Genomic DNA, 25,398 nt, shown 5'->3' with positions numbered 1-25,398 from the left:
TAGAGAAGTGGCGTAGAGTGCAGTGGTATAGAGTAAAGTGTTGTATAGTGCAGTGGTGCAGAGTAGATTAGAGTGTCTTAGAGTGGATTGGCACAGAGACAGTGGCGCATAGTGGAGAGATGCAAAGTAGAGTGGCGTAGAGTTCAGTGGTGGGGAGAGCAGTGTTGCAAAGCAAAATGACATAAAGTGAAGTGGCATGGAGTGGAGTGGTGCAGCGTAGAGTGGAGAGATGCAGGGTAGAATGCAGTGGCACAGAATGGAGTGCTACAGAGTAGAGTGGTGTAGAGTGCATTTGCATAGAGTAGGATGGTGTAGTGGTGTAGAGAGCAGTGGCGCTGAGGGCAGTAGAATGACTTAGAGTGGCGTAAAGTGCAGTAGAGTGGTGTAAAGTGTAATGGCATAGAGTACAGTGGTGTAGAGTGATGCAGAGAGCAGTGATGTAGAGTACCGAGGTGCAGAGTAGAATAGTGTGGTGTAGAGTGCAGTGACGTAGAGCATAATGGTGTAGAGTGATATAACATGCAGTGGCTTAGAGTGAAATGAGATAGAGTAGAATGTTGTAGAGTATAGTAGTGTAAAGTACAGTGGTGGTGCAAAGTAGTTGGCGTAGGTGCAGTGGATTAGGGTGCATTGATTTTGAATAAAGTGGTGTAGAGTAAATTGGTGTAGAGTGCAGTGGCTTGGAGTAGAATGGGAAGCGTAGTGTGGCACAGTGAGTCAAGTCCAGTCAAAACCACTTTATTCGATTAGTTAAAATCATAAAAGTATGCTATACAATAATACAAACAGTAAAAAACATGTTAAAAGAATTTAAAATTATGCTATTATGTTCAAAACTCATATCCATTAAAAAGCCACAATTGATGTACCTAATACAGATATTTTTCAACGTAATTTTTTCCCTGCTACAAGAGCTCATCTAGAGGAAATTAGCTTACAGCATTAAACATCCAGTCTAGACCTCTTTAATCTGACAGATGCTGCCAGAAAGCTGGCCACACAGTACATAGTTTCAGGCGTTTCCATCATTTGGAGAAATAATAAGGCAGGTTTATACTGTTTAAAATTCATCTTTTTCAATATTGGTGAAATAAACCGTTTCCGAGGCATAGAAAACAATCTGCAGAACAACAAAAAATGTACAGTATCTTGGGGAGAAAGATCATCACATTTACAAGGGGGAATGTCCTCCGGCTTACCCCAACCTTTCACGTCCCATAATACTATAAACATTTGATTGAATCGAAATTTCGTCAATAACCATCTGTGAAAGAAATTTGTCACGATCGACAAATAGGGTGCCATTGTTAACGACGTGGTAACCAAAACATGGGCCCTTACTGAAGGTTTACCTAACTCAGCCATTTCTCGCTCTGCTTCACAAAGCCTGGCAAAGTTGGTCTTGACCCATGCTAGGTCGGCTTTACACAGAGATTCTGGCCTGGAAAAAATCTCTAGGCGCCCAAGCTTCTCAGCCATACTCCTGATATAGGACAGCCATTGAATTTCTCTCACATGATCTAAGTTAAGACAATCTATTATAATTTTACGGTTTAGGGAGAGTTTTGGGTTCAGCCAAATCTTGATCCAGAGCAGGATAGGAGCTAATTTAATGATATCAATGATATATCCCAGACCCAGCTCAAGATGAATAGAATAAGTGGCTGTTGACTATGGGAGACCAAGAAGAGACTGCAGAAACTTGTTTTCCTCAATTTGAATGCGATCAGAATTAGTGGTCCCCCAGATAGCTGCCCCATACCTTGCAATTGAGACTGTCTTGGCTTTATAGATTGCCAAGATCGCCTCGGTTTGTTTACCCCCTAGTCTTTTGGCAAACCCCAATACTGCAGCGGAAGAGTTTCTCACAGCATTCGATTTTGTAGTAAGCTGTGGGGTCCAGCTACTCCGGTCATCAAATAACACACCCAAATAGGTAAATACTTTTACTCTGCTGATGACCTCGGTGCCACAATAAAAAGTTTTAACATTATTTTTTGAGCTTCCCATAGACATTATGTGGGATTTTCCACTATTAATCACCAGATCAAGACTGTTCATAAAGTTACCGAAGGAATCAAGCAGCCTTTGCAGTCCGATTGGGGTCCTTGCCAATAGAACCGCATCATCGGCATAGAGGAGCACCGGAATTGGCGTTCCCCCCATGCGCAGCGTATCCTGCGTAGCTGCTATCAGATCAGACTCCAACGAGTTCACGTACAGCGTGAACAGCATTGGGGCTAAGATGCAGCCTTGGCGCACCCCCCTGCTGGACTTAAAGCTTGCTGTACATTTCCCCTCGTTTGTCATCCTGATCGAGGCGTTTAAATCCTTGTGCAGCTCTGCCAAAAAGTATACCAGCGAACAATCAAGGCCTATCTTAAGCAGCATAGTCCACAGCCTTGATCTGTTCACAAGATCAAAGGCTGTGGACAGGTCCATAAAACCCAAGAAGATAGAGCCCCTTTTTACCTTCGTATATTTGGCTATAATGAGGTTAAGATTGAGGCATTGATCCTCTGTGCTTCTCCCAGCTCTAAAACCATATTGTACGTCTGTCAAGATGTTATTCTCCGGGGCCCAAGATGTTATTCTGGCCAAGACAACCTTACCTAAGATTTTTATAGAGGAGTCTAGCAGTGAGATGGGCCTATAACATCTCGGGTCTCCCCTCTGACCTTTCTTGAACACAGGGATTATGATCGATCTGGACCAAGATTTTGGAAACCCTATAGTTGCTGAGGCATTAAATACCTTGGTCAGGATATCGGCCCAGTACTCTACATTAGCCTTATACATGTCGGAGGGTACCCCATCCGGACCTGGAGCCTTATGCCCCGCCGTACTCTCAATAGCTTTAACCACTTCGGCTTTCTCAAACCTTACTGGAGCCGCTGTGGAATCAGGAACAGGGACCACCAGGGTTTCCAACTCCAGATGGCTACCATATATTTTTTCAAAATGACTGAGCCAGTCTTCTTCCGAGATATTTAATTCTAAGACTGAGTTTTGATCTCTAGAAAACAGGGGAGTGTTAATGATTGACCAAAACTTGGCACTGTCTTTTAAAGTAGCTTTGTCCATGAGCTCGGCCAAGGCTTCTTGTTTTAACTCCCTTTTTCGCTCCTGAGTTGCCTTCGCGTACTCCCTTCTAAGCTGTGCTACCCAAGCTTTGTTCCTCGGGCGAACATTGAGGGCCGTTTTTAGAATATTATGGGCTTTACTACATTTTTGGTCAAACCAGCCCATTGCTGGTCTGTTTTTTGCTACTTGACAGTTAAGCGTAAGTTCCTGTGATACTCTAGAACAAATGGCCTCATACGATGTTATTACATCCTCCTCCCTAGAGAGAGGATTAACACAGGTATTTAATTCCTGTGCAGCTTTGGATGTTATAGTGAGGAAAAAATCACCGGGCACAATCTTATCCCATTTGACCCTTCTCCCCTGATCTTTAGCTTTAATCGACAAAACAGCCTGTGGCAAGACAGAACTGTTTAATAGAGAAAATCCGTTAAATAGCTCAATCACCACGGGGTTATGATCACTTAGAGGCATCGGTATAGCATTATAAAAAATTACATACTTTAAAAGACCTAAAGATAAAAAAATGTAATCAATGATCGTTTGGCAGTCCCTACCAGTATAAGTAGCAACCCGTGTGTTGTTATAAAAAAACTCTGCTTCAAACAGGTCGTTACTGGACAATAGATTTTCAAGAGCCTCCCCTTTCTGGCTATGTTCAAAATGCGGGGTGGATATACTATCCGGACCGTCTGGATCAGTTAAATCACAATTTAAGCATAAATGTACATTAAAATCACCCATCAAAATTAGGTGGCACAAAGTGGTTTGCTTTTCTTTGTAAGAAGTTAAAAAATCGTTTAGCCATACTAAATGCTCATCTGCAGAGATCCCTTGGTGCGAATTATAACAGTTCACTAAGATAAGTTTAGTGTTATTAACCAAGGCTACCTCCACAATGAGAAAATTGTGGGAGACACAGTCAACCTTTACAATTTTGCCCCTAACATTCACTGAGACCAACAGCACAAGACCTCCTCTACTTCTTCCGGCCGTTGAACTCAAAGCAGGGACAAAAAAAGAGGTAAAGCCATCCACCCAGAAATCACAGTCTTTATCCCAGGTTTCCTGTAGGGCGACAATGTCGTACTGTTTGATAAAGTTAAGCCAGTTGGAATCACCTAACTTAGAACGCAAACCGGCGATGTTCCAGCTCAACAGCCTGACTTTGTCCCCCAGTTAAAGGGACCCTTTTACGCTACCAGTCATAGGAGAAGATACAGGAGCCATAGGGGTCAAATCAGCAGTTACATCACCCCTCGAGTCCTCACAAGCCTCCCGTCAATCACACAAATCTAGCCCAGAGAGAGCATCGAATCTATTATGTGTCACAATGTTCAGTCCAAGATTTATGCCCCACCTATTATTCAAGTTAATGTCCCAACCTAGAACTGGTGTTTTAGGATAAGTAACATTTTGTTGCTCACCATAAAAATTTTTTAGGGTGAGTGGGACAACAGTACCACTTCTTCGTTGATGCGGGAGTATATTTGCAAGGACATTAGGCAAAACTGTCGGGTCTGAAAAGGTCACCGCCACACAGTCGCCTTTAAACTTTTTAGGTCGGTTCCCTATCCACGGGACCCTTTTCGCTGTCATAATCTCTCTCGCCAGTTGCTGTTTCCCTCCTGGGGCTAATTTCATGTTCCCAGTTAACCAGTGTAGAGCCTTACTCGTCAAGGATGCGGGTGGCTCTACCATGCCACGATCTAGGGGTGGGATATTAGCCAGCACCAGTACCACCGGCGATGCTTCAACAATAAATTGAAGGGGGTCTGTTTCCTGACTTTGGACAGGGGGAATATTAACTGTTAATAAGGTGTCATCTTTAACGGTTGACTGATTAACATTATCTGCTGGAACTTGAGCAGGGGGGTTAGTTGGTATCGATACACCCCCTACCCCACCCCCTCCCAGTATATTCTCCCCTGGGGAGGCTGCTATATTTGCAACAAGCATGGTTATATTTTCCACCTCCCCCACGACCTTAGTTTGTAAACCTCCCAGCTTTTTAATCATGGCATTCAATTTGTCGATTTTAGCCACCAAAGGTTTAATAATGTCTTTAATTTTTCTTTCGAATAACTCCCCAATCTTATGAAGCAGTTCCTCGTCCATAGAGTACTTTATTTTGTCCTCGACATGATCCGTAGTTTCACCCTTTGATGTGCCAGGGGTGGTGGCCCTTTTTCTCCTTGCCCCGGATCGCAACCCTCCACGCTTTAGCTGTTTTTTAGCACAAGTTCGTACCGGCCGAGACCCCTGATCTGCAGAAAAAAGTTCTTCTTCAGTAGGACGCATCTGGGCCCCATGATCTGAGTCAATTTCAATGTCACTCTCGGGATCGGTTACAAGAAGTATATCGGGGGCAGCCACAGTATTTATATTGGGTTCGTTATTACCCGAATCAGGAAAGGTAATAAGAGGTGCATCCGTGCCTATAGCCTGTGGTGGAGTGTGTTCCAGAGGGGGTGGTAAAGATGGGCTTAAGCGTTGGAGATCGGGCGATTGATTCAATCCCAGTGATTCTCTCCTTTGAACATTAATCTTCTTTACCGTTTGTACAAGATAGTTGTCAATTGTATTAGACGTGGAAACAACATCTTTCTTCGGCATCCTGAGAATTTACCCGGTAACCCTCTTTAACTGTATAAATGATTCTCACAGGTTTAAGATAATAATCAACAAGTAAATGTCTTACTAGTGGGAGAGGTCCTGAAGTCCCAGCGGCAGAGTGACTGGTCCTGTCCGGTCGCGACCAGTCGCGGACTGTCGCAGAGTAGAGTGCAGTGGCATAGAGTGGAGTGGTGCAGATAGGAGCAGAGTAGCGTAGAATACTGGGGTACAGAGTGCAGTGGCGTATAGTAGATTGTTTCAGAGTAGAGTGAAGGGGAGTGGAGAGGCACAGGGTAGGGTAAAGTGGTGCAGGGTAGTGTGCAATGGCATAGAGTGGTGGTGTAGAGCGCAGTGGCATAGAATAAAGTGGTGAAGTGTTGATTGCAATGGTGTAGAGAGAAGTGGAGCAGAGTGGAGTAGAGTGGCATAAAGTGCAGTGGAATAGAGTGCAGTGGGGTACAGTAGATTGTTTCAGAGTAGAGTAAAGTGGCATAGAGTGGAGTGGTGCAGGGTAGAGTGTAGTGGTTGAGAGTAGTGGCATAGAGGGCATTGGCATTGTCATATAGATACTTCATTACATATATTGTGTTAAGTTAGCATGAGCGTATTACATGTTTAAAAGCCATTTTTCCTTCGGCTTCAGTTTTGCACACGGCACATACTTGTTGTTGTAGCTTTCAACCTAGAAGCGCGATGTGATTTATTTGAGAATAATATGTTATTACTCTGATATCAGTTTTGCTTGGTACACTGTCTGAACAGTGAGTGCTAAAAACTCTAAGAATAACTCGATACAAGGTTGCTGGGAGGTCTGATCTTCGCACCACATTAGACATAACATAAATACAGTTGCTGCCAATATTGGGCTCTACGCGGGTTTAAGATAGAGTTACAGGAAATGCAGAACACACTTGAAGATGCTTCGCATGCAGAGAGCTGTTAGCTGATGATGTGATCCTCTCATCCTGATATTTAGAGGTATGGGCCCGCCCTGCTAAAACCCAAAAGAGACCTTCATAATATAATATAATATGCTAAATAGGGAGGTGAGAAATAGGTGTTGTTAATTCCTATTATTTTCAGCATTATAACATGCTATCACCGTTTGCGTACTATGGACTAGTAACTATGCTGATAACTTTGATACTTATAATCTGTTTGTTAGTATTGTATAAGATACTGCGTTTGAGAACATTGCATTGAATAATAAATATTTCAAAAATGCACGTGTCCTCTTTACTCCACGTTCTGGTTTGAAATGATTATAGAGCGAAAGAGTGTTCATGTGTTCCACGATTCCTGAGGTAACATAAGTTCATGTTCTGGTTTATCTAAGTCATTGGGAGTTTGTTATGACCAATGAGACACTGTAGCTAGCTCGGTAAGGGGATTTCTGATACTAAGGTGAGTTTTGGGTCATCCTACTTCACTAAGGTTCTAGATCTCTATGCACAGTTCTGTGGGAGAACGGAAACCCTGCATAGAGTGCAGTGGCATCGAGTGGAGTGGTACAGAGTTGAGTGACCTAGACAGGAGTGGTACAGAGTGCAGTGGCGAAAAGTTCAGTGGTGCATGATAGAATGGGGTAGAGTGTACTGGCATAGAGTAGAGTGGTGCAAGTAGAGTGGTGCAGAGTAGAGAAGCATGCAGTGAAGTGGCATAGAGTACAGTGTCAGAGTGCAGTTGTGCATAGTAGATTAGAGTGCCGTAGAGTGCATTGGCATAGAGTGCATTAGAGTGGCATAGAGTGGTGCAGATTAGAGTGGTGCAGAGTAGAGTGGTGCAGAGTAGAGTGGGATGGAGATCAGTGGCAGAGAGTGCACTGCTGAAGAGTAGAGTGTTGTAGAGAGCAGTGCTGCAGAGTAGAATGTTATTGAGTGTAGTGGTGTAGTCTAGAGTGGCAGAGAGTGCTTTGGTGTAAAGTGCAGTGGATTTCAGTGGTGCAGAGTAAAGTGACATAGAGTGCAATGGTGTAAAGTAGAGTGGTGCAGAGTGCAGTGGCGTAGAGTATAGTGGTGTACAGTGCAGTGGTGCAGAGTAGGTTGGGATAGAGTGGAGTGGCATAGAGTTCTTTGGTTTTGAGCAAAGTGGTGTAGAGTGCAGTGATGTAGAGTATTATGGCGTTGAGTGCAGTGACGCTGAGTGGCATAGTGTGGAGTAGTGCCGAGTGGAATATAGTGGCGTAGACTGCAGTGGCATAGAGTAAATTGTTTCAAAGGAGTGTTAAGTGGCATAGAGTGCATAGGTTTAGAGTAGAGTGTCGTAGAGTGAAGTGGTGCAGAGTAGATTAGAGTGTCTTCGAGCAGAATGGAATAGAGTGCAGTGGTGTAGAGTGGAGGGATGCAGAGTTCAGTGGCATAGAGTTCAGGGGTGTATAGTTCAGTGGCATAGTGTTCAGTGACATAGAGTAGAGTGGCATAAAGTGTAGTGGCAGAGAGTGAAGTGTTGCAGAGTATACTGTCCTAGAGTGCAGTGGTGTATAGTAGAGAGGTGTAGAGTTACATTGGTGTTCAGTGCAGTTGCACAGATTAGAGTGGCATAGAGTGAAGTTGGGCAGAGTAGAGTGGCATAGAGAGCAGTGCCATAGAGTACAGTGCATTGGAATAGTATTTATGGGGAGGTTGGCGCCATTGTGCCCCAACATATGTATATATTGCTAGCTGCCAAGTTGATAGGAACTTATTGCCCTGATTGCGATCTGTCTGGAACTGATTTCACGTGTGGAATGCTGTGCCTCACAATTGTAAGGGGTCTGATGTTCCACCCAGGATATTCTGGGTGCAGAAAACACGGACACGATTTTACTGTCTGGTAAATCCAGCTGGGATAATCACATTGGGAAAGGCCTGCATGGTAGCCTGTACCCCTTTTCTTAGTCCTCACCCGACCCCTCGCCTAGGCATGGGAAAGTGTGTAATGTCACCCACTGCCAGGTGACATTTTTCCATTGCCTCCGTGTCCCTCCCCATGCCCTCACCTCCCTCCTGGACAGGACTCATGTAGGCATTTACCACATGCTTAAAGCAGACATTTACACCCAGCTTAAAGCAGGTGGTGAATGTCTTTATAACTTCAAGAATACGAAATAGCATTCAGAATTCTAGGTTTAACTCATAATTTCAGGAATTCCATGTGAAGATTCCAGCCTGTCACTGTAGATCCTATTGCCGGAAATGTCCACATGTAATTCCACAATACTGGTAATCAGGGTCTACATGGTGAAAGCCAGTAAGTTATTAAACCATTGCATATGAGGGTCAGAACTTGACTCTACTCAACCTCTTCCAAAGATGACCACATTTCTCACAATATCCCAGTAGGATTTCTTTCCTGGAGGGCGAGATGAACTTGTGGGTACGATGTCCTTTTCCTGAGTTGATTCCTCTGCTCTCTGTGAAATACAGGTGAAAAACATATTTAATATATGTTGTACAGAGCACAGAGAATATAGGAAATATGGAAATCAATATAAATGCAAATTCATGAGAATATTGCTTCTAAAATTATCTTTTACTTTGTGCATTTCTGGTTTATGCATTTATTGTGTGGTAACCATTGACCGCACACATGATATGTTTAATGGGCTTTCCAACACTGAAGTGAAATGTATGAAAGGCAAAGAATTATGTATTACACAGGGCCAGCACTGCTCGGAAAATGACTTGGCGATAGTGATGGCCGGGTCAGGTAAGAGTGGTGGGGCAGCCTGGGTGTTTTTTTTGGGGGGGGAGGGGGGTGGAGGGGAGTTTGGGGGTAGTTGACAGACGACGATGGGGGTAAATAAAATTGAAGAAAAAAAAAACACTTATCTTGTGCTCGCCACAGCCACATTGCCGGCTTGGCGATGCAGCGAATGCAAGGTAAGTGGTTTTCTTTTTTTTTAATTGTATTTTCTCTCGTCGTCTGTCAACTCCCCCCTCACCTCTCTTACCTGCACCGACCGTCGCTGCTTGGCGTCCACGGAAAGTGTTTAGATTTTTAAGAATGCCCCAAAATATGTGCAATAGAAAAGCTGATTTCCTCTGACCATTTTCACTGAAAAGGCACAGCAGTTGGGTTCAACCATTGACTCCAGAGTTCACCTTGTAAGGATTAAAGAATAATTGGCATGGAGCGATAGGTCACTTCATTGACCATCACAAAGTAAGAAACAAATTGCATGGGAAGTCAATCAAGACACAAAAAGATAGAAACTAGACTTGCTCTCACCTCAAACCAGCATTGCCAATGACAATAGGTCTGGCTTATGAGTTTAAGTGCCTTTTATAACATTGATGGGTTTAAGGACTCAATCAGTCGGCATACATTCATTCTGTCACTCATCTTTGCATTCGTGCATGCATTCATACATCCACAGGCTACATTTCTTCAGTCCCTCTCTGACACAACCGCAATAAACCACACACAAACTCAACACCCAATGAAAGATCAAGTAAAAGAATACAAGCAGAAAAAAGTAAACATGCAGTCTTAACACATCTGACATATGCTGAATTAACTAAACATAGCAGTGTGTGTCCTTATTGCAGAGGTATTGTAAATAGTGCATTGTTGTTTTAAAGTTCCAGCATGGCTGCCCCATATTAAACCAACGTGTTGGCTAACTTGGAATTGTAAACCATTTATACACTATGGGCAACAGCATTCCATAATGGGTTCCTGGTTTAGAAGAAGTGACCACATGGGATGTGGAGGAAATGATCGGCAAGATAGCAACCAATTGGCACTGCCTGGAGAGCTGTGGTATCCCTTTAAGAAACATTAAAATAATAAGAGGAGAAGCAAAGAAATAAAAAGTAAAACTATAGAAGAAGAAAATTAGAAACTAAGGGCCAGATGTATCAACACTTTTTGCGATCGCAAACGGGCCGATTCACAGATTCCCTAAATGCTATTCTTGTAGCTATCGCAAATTGAGAATTGGCATTAAGGAATCGCAAATTACCACCAACTTCTAGTTGGTGGTAATTTGCAAATTCCTTGAAAAATGCCCTTTTCTGCATTTTTCTAAGTGCCATTGGGCGCACATACATGCCTTTAGGGCATGTATGTGCGCTACATGTGCACACTTACCTTTTTTGGAGGTACAACAGAGTGGCCTTTTGCCCTCCCTATCACCCTTACAAATGCCTTCGCAATTTGCGAGTACCTATAAGGTACTCAAAAAATGCAAATATCTTCCAATTCATTCCTATGGGCCTCTAGGCCCGTCGAAATGAATGTGAAGGCATTCCTTAATAGCTAATCGCAATTTGCGATTCGCTATTAAACAATAGGTAGGAATCGCAAATTCTTTGCAAAAACCTACATCCATTGCATTTTGCGAGTCTTTTATAGTTAATCGGTAACATTTGTATTTACAGACTTGCTAAATCCAATGTTGATACATTTGGCCCTTAAGGAATGGCCAACCAACCCTGACACTGAAGCACTCTCATTTTTAGGTATAAGTGCACACGTTATCAGAAAATGACGTCATTCACAGGGCAGGAGAGACAACGACTGATGTCGACTCAACTATTACTTCATGCAAGAAGGTTTTCAAAGAGGGAAGTAGAGTGTAAATGAGAGACAGACCATTGAAAGAACAGAGCTGACACAAAGGCCCTGTATCTATCTATATGGATTCAAATATTTATTATCTAAAGGTACAGCAAATTAAAAAAGGAAGAGCATTCTGATTGGCTGGTTTCCCGTCGACCTGTTTGGTACCATAGCCTGGACTGGTCCTGCAGTACCAAAGAATCTGACTGGCTGGCTGAAGCACAAACAGAAATGTTGCGGCTACTATTATATAACATAAAGACTCATTCCCCATATCCTGAAATTTAAAATAAGATAGAAGGGGCCAGAGTAATGGGTACTAGGACATTCCTTAGATGTATGAGAGGGCCCTATAGGGACCCTCTGAGGGTTAAAAAAATATCTCATCCTGCAGATCCTTCGTTACTCCTGTGAGACCTTCTTGTGAACAAATAATCAGAAGTGGGGGCCAAATCTCTACAACAAACAGCCTTCGCTTCATACTCTGTGTGTATTAGGGGCCTGACCTTACATGGCCAGGCCCCTATTGCACGCAACCCACTGCCTATACAGAACTCTTCAGTGAGAGACAATCCATTCTGGCCCCCAATTCCCCTTAGGTGGTCAAGCCCCTACTATGTACAAAGTAGCTCTCTGCACAACTGTTCATGGAGAGGCCACTCCCCCAGACACCCAAGCCCCAATAGGTGGTCGTCCCCCCTACTATGCAAAGCTGTACTGGACCCTTTCTGTGTAGGCGACCTCTCATGCGCAATTAATGAGATATGGCTAGCCAAGCCCCTACAAAATACAGCCTTCGCCTTGTACCGAAGTCTTACAGAGAGCTGACTCCATCTAGACACCCAAGCCCTATTAGGTGGCCACGCCCATATTAAGTTTAGCCTTAGTCCTGTACCAGACCATTTGCTCATAGGCAACCTCTTGTGTGCAATAAACGAGATGCGAGTGGCCAAACCCCTACAATTAACATCTTTTGCTTTTTTCAAAAGTCTTCACAGAAATCCTACTTCCTTCAGCCACCCAAGCCCCATTAAGTAGCCAAGCCCCTCCTACTCACAGCCTTCACTCTGCACCAGACCCTTTGCAGGTAGGGATCTTCTTGTACGCAATCAAAGAGATTCAGGTGGCTTGGCTCCCAAAGCGCACAGCCTTTACTTTGTGCAGAAGTTTTCAAAGGGAGCCCACTTCCACCAGACACTCAAGCCCCATTAAGCGGTCAAGCCAGACTACAAACAGCCTTCACTCTGTGAACAAGTCTTTACAGAGATCCCACTCCCTCCAGACACTAAAGCCCCATTAGGTGGTCAGGCCCCTGCTTCACTCAGCCTTCTACTAGTGCAGAATTCTTCATGGAGAGCCCACTCCCTCAGACGTACACACCCCCTTAGGTGGTCACGCCGCTACTACATTTAGCCTTAGCTTTGTATGCAACTGTTTACAGAGAGCCCACTCCCTCTAGACACCCAAGCCAAATTTAGTGGTCAAGCCCCTACTATGCACAGCTTTTGTACTGGGCACTTTTCACTGAGACCCCAAAGGACTCCCATGAGATAACAGGGGGCCCTCACAGACTCCTATGGGAGTATCACAGAACTGGTGGAAAAGTTAAATTAAAAAAAGCTCTGTTGGCAAAAAGTGATGGAGAGCCAACTTCCTCCAGACACTCACACACCATTTGGTGGTCAAGCCTCTACTACACACAGCCTTCACTATGTGGACAAATCTTTACAGAGAACCCAATACTTCCTGACACCCAATTCATGTTAGGTGTTGCGTGCAGAACTCTTCATGGAGAGCTCATTCCCTCAAGACCCCTGTGAGAAATTAGGTTACTGGTTGAGGGGGTGAAACCCTAATGAAGCAGAAACTACCATCCTTGTCAGTGTAAGGCACAAGCAAACCCCAAAGAAACATTTGGCCAACCTTCTGGTAGCCTGGCACAGAGTAGTCAGTCTTAACTTAGAGGCAACATGTAAAGTATTTATGCAGCACTTCAAATAGTGAATAAGTGAAAGCACAACACAAGAACACTCCCACACCAATATAGAATGATAGAGCAATATTTATCAAATAAATCAAGACCAAAATGCCAAAAATCCAATCAGTAGAACCAGAGATACGCAATTTGAAATATTTAAGTGAGAATAGCTCCAAAATGCTCAAAGCGCCACTCGCGGCTATATGGTGTTGTGAGACTGGGAGAAAGTCACAAGTTCAGGCTGACCGATGCAGTACGGGTCGGATATAGGGACCAGATTAGTCCTGCTGATAAGTTTAACTTCTCAGTCCAGCACACAGAATCCTGTTCACAGTGAAGGAGGCTGCGAGGAGCAGAGAAGTGTTGCAGACGGTCGTCAATGTAGAGTGAAGAGCAAGCCTGGCGTCGCAGATGGTTGTCTCTGCAGTGCAAACATCCTGTTGCCATTGTGAGCTAGTGGTCCAGAGCTTCACGGTGGTGCTCCCAGCGTTTGGTCTATGCTGTAGTGCAAAGAGTCGGGTTGACAGAAATTCACTTTGTCATGGTGAGCGATTGGCAAGGTTTTTGGTACCAACAGGCCCGTTTGGGGTCAAGTAGTGCCCAAAAATTCAATTCAGCCTCTCTGAGGCCGCACCAAGGGTTTAGGACCTGAGGGGCACCACTTGGGATCAGAGACTTGTTCCAGCTGGATCTGGCTCAGGTAGCTGTGAGTCTGGTATGTCCCTGTGGCTCTGAACAAGAGACTAGCAGACCAGCCATTTAAGCCACTCTGGGAGTCCTGGGGTCAGGTGCAGGTCGAATCCCTCTGACTAAGGCAGAAGAACAGAAGAGCAGCAGCACAGCTTTCCAGCAAGGCTTCAGTACAACAAGGCAGTAGTCCAACAAGGCAGCAGTCCAGCAGAGTGGCAGTCCTTTCAGCAGCACAGCAGTCCCTCTGCCTGGTCCAGAAGTGTACTGAAGAGTTGGTGACTGAGGTTCAAATATTTATACCAGGTGTCTCATTTGAAGTGGGAGAAATTTCTAGAGGTTTCAAGTTGAAGTGCACAGGTTTCCTGCCTCCCCTGCCCTGGCTCTAGACTAACTCAGGATGTATGCAACTCTTTTTGTGGAGACAGGGCACAGCCTATTCAAGTGCAGGTAGGGCTGTTCCCAGCTCCTCCCTACCATCTTGCCAGTGATGGCCCATCCAGGCACACCTAAGCTCTCTCTTGTGTGTGGCTTTGTTTGAGGAACACACAAAGCCCAAATGTCAGCTACACCCAGTCATGTGACCCAGAGACAGGCTGCAGGCACTAAATGACTGAGGAAGGAAAATTACAACTTTCTAAAAGTGTCATTTCAAAATTATAATTTAAAATCCGACTTTACCATAAGAGAGACATTTTCATTACAATTCCAAAGACACCAAACATGATCTGGTTACCTGGTCCCCTTTGGCAGTTTCAGCTTTTTGAATGTAATACAGTTACTCAAATGTTATCCTATGGGAGATTAGGCCTTGCAATCAGGTAAAAACAACGCCTAAATACACGCTTTCTTTCCTTTGATAGCTATCTATAATTATCAAACATTTATGATATTATCCTCTTTATCCTCAGTTTAAATTTATTTGACACCGAAAGAATTCTACCAAGAAAAGGAAAATTTATTTTTAAACAACTCCTTGCTAAAAACTACCCATTAGTAAGTATCAGACCTACTTGCACTAAACTATTTTTTCGCCATGAGACATTGAAATACCATTGATTAAATTAAAAAAGATCACGTATTTATGGTGCAAATCTGATTAATGTTACTTAAAACCCATTTCCATACCGGGCTTTCTGATCACCTATTGAAACTCTAATGAAGACCATCACATACTGTTTCTATGATGGATGTAACCTCATAGAGAAAATATCTTTATACAAATGCTCATCATTGGCATTTACTCTTTCGCTATTTTTTTAAAAATATCTTTCCGTCCTTAATAGACAGACTAAATTTCGCAAGGAAATGACAAGACAAATGAAAATCACTAAGTTGCTTTTTATTAATCTACAGCTGCTAGAAACTTAAATTTTCTTTTGTTTTCTAAAAAAATGTTTAGAAATTTATTTTTAACTTGTGATTTGGAATTGATATAATTCTATGTTCTATATGCATCTTCACCTTATAGATATTGTGTGGCTGCTCCAGGAAGAAGGCGCTGGCCGCCGAAACGCGCGTAGAGACCGAATTTTCATGCCACCTACCCCCATGTTTTAATTGTTTGTTAATTAATAATGTGTAATTGTCAATTATATAATGTGATTTTTTAACTGCTATTTGATGTCATATAAATGACTTTTTTAATTGTGTTAACTGTTTAATAAAAACTTGTGTTTTAGCCAGCTGTAGTTCACTTTCATATCTTTTTTTGATCTATATGTGACTTTTTATTGTCAAATTGCCTAGGTTGTTACTTTTCAATTGTGCACATTTCCCTGACCTAGGAATTATAGAATTCGTTAATTCAGGGGGTCCTTGTTACATACACATTGGTCTGAACAAGAGACTAGCAGACTAGCCATTTAAGCCACTCTGGGAGTCCTGGGGTCAGGTGCAGGTCGAATCCCTCTGACTAAGGCAGAAGAACAGAAGAGCAGCAGCACAGCTTTCCAGCAAGGCTTCAGTACAACAAGGCAGTAGTCCAACAAGGCAGCAGTCCAGCAGAGTGGCAGTCCTTTCAGCAGCACAGCAGTCCCTCTGCCTGGTCCAGAAGTATACTGAAGAGTTGGTGACTGAGGTTCAAATATTTATACCAGGTGTCTCATTTGAAGTGGGAGAAATTTCTAGAGGTTTCAAGTTGAAGTGCACAGGTTTCCTGCCTCCCCTGCCCTGGCTCTAGACTAACTCAGGATGTATGCAACTCTTTTTGTGGAGACAGGGCACAGCCTATTCAAGTGCAGGTAGGGCTGTTCCCAGCTCCTCCCTACCATCTTGCCAGTGATGGCCCATCCAGGCACACCTAAGCTCTCTGTTGTGTGTGGCTTTGTTTGAGGAACACACAAAGCCCAAATGTCAGCTACACCCAGTCATGTGACCCAGAGACAGGCTGCAGGCACTAAATGACTGAGGAAGGAAAATTACAACTTTCTAAAAGTGTCATTTCAAAATTATAATTTAAAATCCGACTTTACCATAAGAGAGACATTTTCATTACAATTCCAAAGACACCAAACATGATCTGGTTACCTGGTCCCCTTTGGCAGTTTCAGCTTTTTGAATGTAATACAGTTACTCAAATGTTATCCTATGGGAGATTAGGCCTTGCTGTAGTGAAAAACAAACTTAAAGGGTTTTTCACTACCAGGACATGTAAAACTAAACGACACGTTTTCAAGATTTTAAATACACTGCACCTTGCCTGTGGGTTGTCCAGGGCCTACTCTAGGGATCACTTATATGTATTAAAAAGGAAGGTTTGGGACTGGCAAAAGGATTATTTTGCCAGGTCGAAATCGCAGTTTAAAACTGCACGCACACGCTGCAATGGCAGATTTGAGACATATTTAAAGGGCTACTTAAGTGGGTGGCACAATCGTGCTGCAGGCGCACTAGTAGCATTTAATTTACAGCCCTGGGCACAGGTAGTACCACTTTACTAGGGACTTACAATCAAATTAAATATGCCCACTGGTACAAAACTACAATGAGAACCACTTTACACTATATGCAGAATACATTATCAATATGTAAAACATTTTTTTACAAAAGGTAAAACCTTTAAAATACATAATTTCATTCACAGGATTAAAAATAAATCAAATTGCCTCCTTTGATGAGTGAACTACATGTTTCAGAATCAATGGTTTCAAGTAAGTGACAATGACTAATATGAAGTGAGGAACATACAAAATGACATGCTCTAAAGTTTGTATGGAACCCAAACAAAGATTGCACAATCTGTACTATGTGGCCAACCCACTACAATCCCCTGTAACAGATGTTAATGGTAGGGTGTTCCTACTGAACATGTGGAAAAAATGGTGAATGCTGTGCTCTAAATTCCACTTTAAGTATGGTTGGTGCAGCACCCGGGTACAAAAAGAAATTATCACCTCCATCTAATTTTTTCCCCTACACATCATCAAATCTTGTTTCATTGAACTGGACCTAATACCTTGTTTGAAAAAGTTCTTAAATCAAGAAGAACATCTCCTCTTGAGATCAACACGCTGAGGATTCATCTCTTTGAAACAAATATTGTGGATACGATTATCAGGGCATTTGAGGCGGAAAGCATCTGTATTATAATTGACCTCTCTACAGATCTCCGCAGAACATTCGCTAACATTTTGTAAGTTTTGTATATTGAAATTTGATATCTGTGAAGCATGAATCTGCTATTTGAAAGGTATTGACTCCTTTGAAATTCTGCTTTACCTCTATCTAATTTATGGTCCTAGCCTATACATTGCTGTTTCGAGGTCCTATAAAAGTAATGTGCTAAATGCACAATATTTAGTGAATATTTTGGGTAGCATTTTAATGGAAGTAGTGTGGGAATGTGCATGATAGGAATTTTGTTAGACCTCACAGATTCCATAATTTTCCTTCATAAATATTTAAGAAAAGTCTATGATTTAGCCAAAGTTTGGTGTTTGCAAGTCATTCTGTGAAAGAAAAGGTACTGAGATCTATGCAAGATACACTTCCCCAGCCTACCCTAAGCACCTTGTTTTCTGAAATGTCTGTGCCTGGCAAGTATACCTGGATGCCAAACGAGCTCTGGCATAAATACTGCAGCTATCCACATCACCAAAATTGGTAAATACGCAATCTTGTATTTCCTTGTGTCTTAGGGGCCTTTGAGAACCTCTTTTTAGGTCGAGGACCTAAGGGCTGCGCCTGCGCAGTCTGGGGTCGGAGATTTAATGTCCCTTAGTAGCGCTTTGGAACCCACCTCCCTGCCCTGTCTCTCCTCCATTGGCTGGCTTCCTAAACGGAGGCCAGCCATTGGAGGAGAGATGCATCACTCCGATTTAGCCCCGTCTTTTTCGGATTTGGGGGCGTAAGTTTTGCTGTTCTTTAGACAGTGATGTTGTCTGTCACTCAAAACAGCAAAACCACGGCCGAATCCTAAAAAATTGGAAGCTGGCGGGCGCCATTTTTTTCTCGTCTGCGGTGAGGTGAGGATCGATCGTCTTATGCCGCAGGACCCTGCCGCCTCTTCTACCCAGTCCCCCACCCTCCTGTCCCCTGGGCGCCCGGAGATCACTGCTGCCGCCGGCTCCGTTTGAAGGTAAAGCACATGTTTGTTTTATACGTGCAGTTTCGTTGGGTATTTTGTGTTTCCTATTTTCCGTGTCTTTGTTCCCGTTGTATCCCGCCCCCCTCCCGCTGTCCGTGTCTTGGTTCCTGTTGTATCCTGCCCCCCTCCCGCTGTCCGTGTCTTTGTATCCTGCCCCCCTCCTGCTGTACCCGGATCGCCACCTGCGCCGCCATGCCGCAAGCACAGGATCTCAGCGTCGGGGAGAGGGGGGCGCTAGTTCATTGTTTTGGGCTGTTTTCTGTTGGCTTTTGTCTACTACTATCTTCCTCGGCCTCCACTTTGGCGCTGTGGTCAATACCCTTTGAACCTTCTGTTTGAACAGCACTGATGCGGAAATGCGCGAAGTCTTGTGAAGTGTATTGCGTTATGCTCCTAGGAAGCTGGAGAGGGCACATTTTAGGCCTTCTTCTTGATCCAAGCGTATTCTCAGGGCTTTTGTGAGGTCGTGCATGAATGTCTACCCCAGCGTTGCTAAAAGCGCTAGAGCCCGGGAGCCTGAAGGCAGCACACACAGAGCGCTCCTCGTGCTCCACCCCGCCCATTGTCGGCGCTGCACTCCAGCCGCCTCGCGCTGCTTTCCTCCCTCCTCATCCTCTGGCTGGGCTCTAATCGGCTGGGGGACAACGCTGCTTTCAAGACGTGGGAATGTGGACTCCGCTCACTGGTCCTTATACTAGCGCCAAGAAGCACACACTGCTTGGGTTGACTGGCGCCACAACAAAGCGCGCTCTAATGAGGTAAGGAACATCTTTAGCTGTCATTTCCCGCATGTAATGCCCCCTGTTCCGTCGTGTTTGCTTTCCTGCCCCCTGTTCCGTCGTGTTTGCTTTCCTGCCCCCTGTTCCGTTGTGCTTGCTGCCCCCTGTTCCATTGTGCTTGCTGCCCCCTGTTCCGTCGTGCTTGCTGCCCCCTGTTCTGTCGTGCTTGCTGCCCCCTGTTCCGTCGTGCTTGCTGCCCCCTGTTCCGTCGTGCTTGCTGCCCCCTTTTCCGTCGTGCTTGCTGCCCCCTGTTCCGTCGTGCTTGATGCCCCCTGTTCCGTTGTGCTTGATGCCCCCTGTTCCGTCGTGCTTGATGCCCCTGTTCCGTCGTGCTTGATGCCCCCTGTTCCGTCGTGCTTGATGCCCCCTGTTCCGTCGTGCTTGATGCCCCTGTTCCGTTGTGCTTGCTGCCCCCTGTTCCGTTGTGCTTGCTGCCCCCTGTTCCGTTGTGCTTGCTGCCCCCTGTTTCGTCGTGCTTGCTGCCCCCTGTTCCGTTGTGCTTGACGCCCCTGTTCCGGTGTGCTTGCTGCCCCCTGTTCCATCGTGCTTGATGCCCCGGTTCTGTTGTGCTTGCTTTCCTGCCCCCTGTTCCGTTGTGCTTGTCTTCAATATGGCAAGGAAAGTACTTTCAAATACCCGTGTTCCGAATACCAGTTGCAGAAAAGCATAGTGCCTCTGATTTACTAGAGCATAATGTTGCTCTCTCCACAAGAATGCGGCCTCGCTGGGTTCAACTGGCTGCTCGTAGTTCTTTAACGTCACTTTCGGCAGAGTTGGGAGGGAGCAGAAGGGTTCGCAGTTCTTGTTTACAAAGTATCACCTTTGATCATTACTTCTCAGTGCAGTGCTATTGATTATGGAAGTATTTCATATCAAAGTGTCCATGTGAAAGAAATACACTTTTTCAAGCTGCGATTTGACTTCATGGTGTGTCGCATGTTCCATGGGCCAACATGTTTAGGGCTCCAAGAGCCGGGCCCCTGGCTCGGGCTGGTCGGCTCGCCCGTCTTTTGCTTTCCTGCCCCCTGTTCCGTCGTGCTTGCTGCCCACTGTTCCGTCGTGCTTGCTGCCCCCTGTTCCATCGTGCTTGCTGCCACCTGTTCCGTTATGCTTGCTGCCCCCTGTTCTGTCATGCTTGCTGCCCCCTGTTCCGTCGTGCTTGCTGCCCACTGTTCCGTCGCGCTTGCTGCCTCCTGTTCCGTCGTGCTTGGTGCCCCCTGTTCCGTTGTGCTTGCTTCCCCCTGTTCCGTTGTGCTTGATGCCCCCTGCTCCATTGTGCTTATTGCCCCCTGTTCCGTTGTGTTTGCTGCCCACTGTTCCGTCGTGCTTGCTGCCCCCTGTTCCGTCGTGCTTGCTGCCCCCTGTTCCATCGTGCTTGCTGCCCCCTGTTCCGTCGTGCTTGCTGCCCCCTGTTCCGTTGTGCTTGCTGCCCCCTGTTCCGTTGTGCTTAATGCCCCCTGTTCCGTCGTGCTTGCTGCCCCCTGTTCTGTCGTGCTTGCTGCCCCCCGTTCTGTCGTGCTTGCTGCCCCCTGTTCCGTCGTGCTTGCTGCCCCCTGTTCCGTCGGGCTTGCTGCCCCCTGTTCCGTTGGGCTTGCTGCCCCCTGTTCCGTTGTGCTTGGTGCCCCCTGTTCCGTTGTGCTTGCTGCCCTGCCCCCTGGCTGTGCTTGCTGCCCTGCCCCCTGGCTGTGCTTGCTCCCCTGCCCCCTGGCTGTGCTTGCTCCCCTGCCCCCTGGCTGTGCTTGCTGCCCTGCCCCCTGGCTGTGCTTGCTGCCCTGCCCCCTGGCTGTGCTTGCTGCCCTGCCCCCTGGCTGTGCTTGCTCCCCTGCCCCCTGGCTGTGCTTGCTCCCCTGCCCCCTGGCTGTGCTTGCTTACCTGCCCCCTGGCTGTGCTTGCTTCCCTGCCCCCTGGCTGTGCTTAATTCCCTGCCCCCTGGCTGTGCTTGCTTCCCTGCCCCCTCGCTGTTCTTGCTTCCCTGCCCCCTCGCTGTGCTTGCTATCCTGTGTGTGTGTGTGGCTCTGGGTGTGTGTGTGTGTGGCTCTGGGTGTGTGTGTGTGGCTCTGAGTGTGTGTGTGTGGCTCTGGGTGTGTGTGTGTGGCTCTGGGTGTGTGTGTGGGGCTCTGGGTGTGTGTGTGTGTGGCTCTGGGTGTGTGTGTGTGTGTGTGTGTGTGTGGCTCTGGGTGGGTGTGTGGGCGTGTGTGTGTGTGGCTCTGGGTGTGTGTGTGTGTGTGTGGCTCTGGGTGGGTGTGTGCATGGCTCTGAGTGTGTGTGTGGCTCTGGGTGTGTGTGTGTGTGTGTGTGTGTGGCTCTGGGTGTGTGTTTGGCTCTGGGTGTGTGTGTGGCTCTGGGTGTGTGTGTGGCTCTGGGTGTGTGTGTGGCTCTGTGTGTGTGTGTGGCTCTGTGTGTGTGTGGCTCTGTGTGTGTGTGTGGCTCTGTGTGTGTGTGGCTCTGGGGGTGTGTGGCTCTGGGTGTGTGTGTGTGTGTGTGTGTCACTGGGTGTGTGTGTGTGGCTCTGGGTGTGTGTGTGGCTTTGGGTGTGTGTGTGGAGGGCTCTGTGTGCGTGGGGGGCTCTGTGTGTGTGTGGGGGGCTCGGTGTGTGTGGCTCTGTGTGTGTGCGTGGGGCTCTGTGTGTGTGGCTCTGGGTGTGTGGCTCTGGGTGTGTGTGTGTGTGTGTGGCTCTGTGTGTGTGTGTGTGTGTGTGTGGCTCTGTGTGTGTGTGTGTGTGGCTCTGTGTGGGTGGCTCTGTATGTGTGGCTCTGTATGTGTGTGGGTGGCTTTGTGTGTGTGGCTCTGTGTGGGTGTAAGTGCAATAGGTCATGCATTTGCGAACTATTAAGCTATTGGCATTGTAAATGGCAATGCCATTTATTTAACGATTAAGCTATTAGCAATGTAAATGACAATGCCATTTATTTATGATTTAAAAAAAAAAATGTCATGAGCAATGCCTATAGCTCTACCTTTAATAATGCCGAGACCATTGCATTGTAAATGCTTGTTTATTAATGATAACTTAGTCACACACGAGGGGTAATATTGTTATTGTGAGAAGTATAGAAACGCTGTGTGGTAGGATATTTGTGGATCTTTGCAGGCTCCATAAGTGCAGTCTGCTTTCACTTTTGTTTTGCTGTAACATCAGTGAACACAGCATGCTATGCAATATGGCAAAACAAAAAATCTAACTCAGGATTTGTGGGAAGCATTTCCCTCCCATGCTAACTTTGATTTTGGAAAATAAATTATTTCTAGTATTTTTACCAGTACTGTGGATGGCCTGTTCAAGTCCACCGCACTGTGAAGGTAGTGTAATGGACGTCAACGGGTCATCTTCTGCCCTAAAGCAGTAAAATCCCACCATATCCATGCAGCCTGATGTTCAGTCCAACAAGAATTGACAACGAGCTGCAGGGATATGATGGCCACATTTCACTAACTTCTTTGTTCCATGACCGTAGGGTACTTCTCCTCTAGAAGACCCTAGGTTGGTAGGCATCCGGGACTGGGGAACAGCGAAAAGCACAGTGGTCAAATTAAGGATGGCATATGCTGCTTATGACCATGCACGGACAAGAGAAAGTTTCAGTTGCCATACATGGTTCAGGAAGAAGAGGGTTAGGTAGAAAATAATAAATATTGAGAAGTGCAAAAAAGATAGAAGGAAAGAGAGGTTCTAGAAAAGGAGAGAAGATTGAGAGATAGAATGTAGAGTAAACGGAAGAAGCATGAGAGAGAAAATGAAAGGCAGGAATGGGAAGATAGATGTGGCACCAAACAGAACAGCATAGTGAGGAAATGGTTGAGAGAGGCAGTGGAAACAGAGATTGGGACAGAATAGAGAAAGTAAGAGAGAACCTAAAGGAGCAAAATGAGAGCTGGGTATATGTAGAGGGTTGGAAATAGTAAGTGGAATTTATAGCTTACCATGTTTTGGTCAGTTCACCAGGACCAATGCCATTTCAAAGCACAATACTGCATTTTATTTTCTAGAAGGGATCTTAGTTTAAGATTTAAAAAAAATCAACTTGCCTTTTGGCTTCTCGATTTCGTTTTGCGAATTGATTAACAATGGCACTCCCATGTTAATTGTTACTTTACACTCTTGGTAAGAAGTGCTAACACTTTTTTTTTTAATGCATACCAGCCATGTCTACATTTGCTGCTATAGTCACTGGAAAGGACAACCTACTTGCTGAGAAGTCCAGGTTCTCTTAAGGTGGTTAATTGGTTTTCTAGTGTACATTTAAATATGCAGTCTCCTAATTATTTCATAACATGAAGGTTGACTTTTATTTGCACCCGTAATAATGCTGAGCAATACTATTGCAAGGAAAGATTTTCCATTTCTAGTAGAAATGGCAGCCTTTCATGCTTGCTACATTCACCACTCAGAAAAGTGCATGCTCATCTCAGCAATGCTAGCCACATACTTGAGGATTCTTGCAGGAAGTCTACTGCATGTGAAAGAGTATAGAATGCCCATGATTATAAGATTGGACATCTCTGTAGCATCCAAATTGAAGGCACCATGCAAGGAGCATCAAACAGATATGTCAGTGCAGAGCAGGATCCTAGATGCAAACCTTGAAAGCATCACTCAGAACTTTAAATGCATTGCTGCTGCCTCCTAATCCAATGCTCCTCTAACTGAAGATGGAACTATTGTCCTTAGCCAGGCCACAGGCCTCAAATGGACCCATTTTAGGCTCACACAATCACCTATCCTTTACCTTGTGCACCTGTCTTGCTGGTGGTCATCTAATGATGGTCTCCTTTTGTACACCTTTCAGATAACCTGCCTTTAACTATGAGGGGTGTATGCTAATGACAGAGACTGGTTCAAGTCCATGCAGTTTTGACTAGTGCTTTTGATTACATATAATTGAACTAGCCATCTTTTGTCACAACCATAAAGTGAAATTCATTGTGGGACCTTCCCAACACCCCCTGTAAAATGACATTTAAATTCAAATTAGTTTTCAACATTGTTGCAGCCCTACAATGTTTTAAAGACACTGTTTACCACTAATTTCCCAAAATGTTCTTGATGGATATGCTCCAAGCTCTCTGTAAAGTTAGTTTATATCAGTGGCAAGTTAAATTAAAACTTCACCTCAGAATTTGGGTTGAAATTAGGAAATTTCACACTTTACGAATCAGATGAAATTTCCTAGATTTACATGATGTAAGGTTTATCTTTTTGGGCCTTATAGGTGTGATGATTTCCTGATGTACAATATCCCTGGTATGACGTCATCCAGCAAAACAATATTGTGTGTGGAGGCTGAACATCTACAAGACATGTGGGAGAGTAGGCTCTAAGCAGAAGTCAGCTTATTTAAAAAAAAACTTGATATGCTTTGCATTGGACAAAGCTTGAGCAGTTAAGAAAATACACAAAGTAGAGAGTCAGCCTACTTTACAACTTTACACCCTTCTACTAATTGATAATCTAATTGATAGATTTTAAAGCTGGATTGAGTGTAAAAAGCCACCTATTCCTTCACACAGAATCACACAGTGTGCACCTGAGTATCGAAGGCACAGAATATCGAAAACAGAACAACAAATCTATAATGCCGACAGGTAAGTATGTTTTTTTTTATACCTTACTCCACATATATGTACCTCCTCGATACATATATCTTCAAGGTATGTAGATGTGGAGTTAGGAATAGTAAATCTACACCTCCCTCTATATACTTACCTTTCAATATTCTGTCCTCGATATTCTTGTTCCATGATATTCTGAGGGGGTCGATATGTAGTGATGCAACCAGTATTTGGGAAGGAATACACCTATAGAGCACAGCTTTAATGTTTGGTCATAGCGGAGTGCTACACCCCCCTAAAAATATACTTTTGGCTACTGGCCTATTTCCCCTTTAACGTTCCAAGACGGGGACTTTTGGGGCTTGCCTAAAATACAAATAAATTATTCTGTGATCAATCCCAGGAGAATCTATTGCACAGCAGCTCCCTATTTTGTTTGCGTGGAGTCTTATATAGTGCGAAATAGACCCGAAGGTGTCAGAACGCCTTACATGAGCACCAGTTAAATTACAGACGGACACATTCATTTTTTTGTTTTGTTTTTGTTAGGCACAGGGAGAATAAATGATTTG

The 25,398-nt window shown here is 44.8% G+C and overlaps 1 protein-coding gene across 1 annotated transcript in view; it reads right to left on the bottom strand.

The window, feature by feature from the left end:
- Positions 1–25,398, bottom strand: part of LOC147663259 (guanylate cyclase soluble subunit beta-2-like) — a gene marked incomplete at its 3' end in the record, with an annotated part of 91,665 nt that overhangs the window by 45,288 nt on the left and 20,979 nt on the right. Inside the window, exon 4 of the mRNA XM_086950582.1 lies at positions 8,980–9,091. Coding sequence (XP_086806708.1) covers positions 8,980–9,091 — 112 coding nt within the window. The remainder of the gene's footprint in view (positions 1–8,979; positions 9,092–25,398) is intronic.

Source organism: Lissotriton vulgaris, unplaced genomic scaffold (assembly GCF_964263255.1).
Source record: "Lissotriton vulgaris unplaced genomic scaffold, aLisVul1.2 SCAFFOLD_4601, whole genome shotgun sequence".
In the NCBI taxonomy this organism is placed as follows: Eukaryota; Metazoa; Chordata; class Amphibia; order Caudata; family Salamandridae; genus Lissotriton; species Lissotriton vulgaris.
This window is presented reverse-complemented; position numbering and strand designations above follow the sequence as displayed.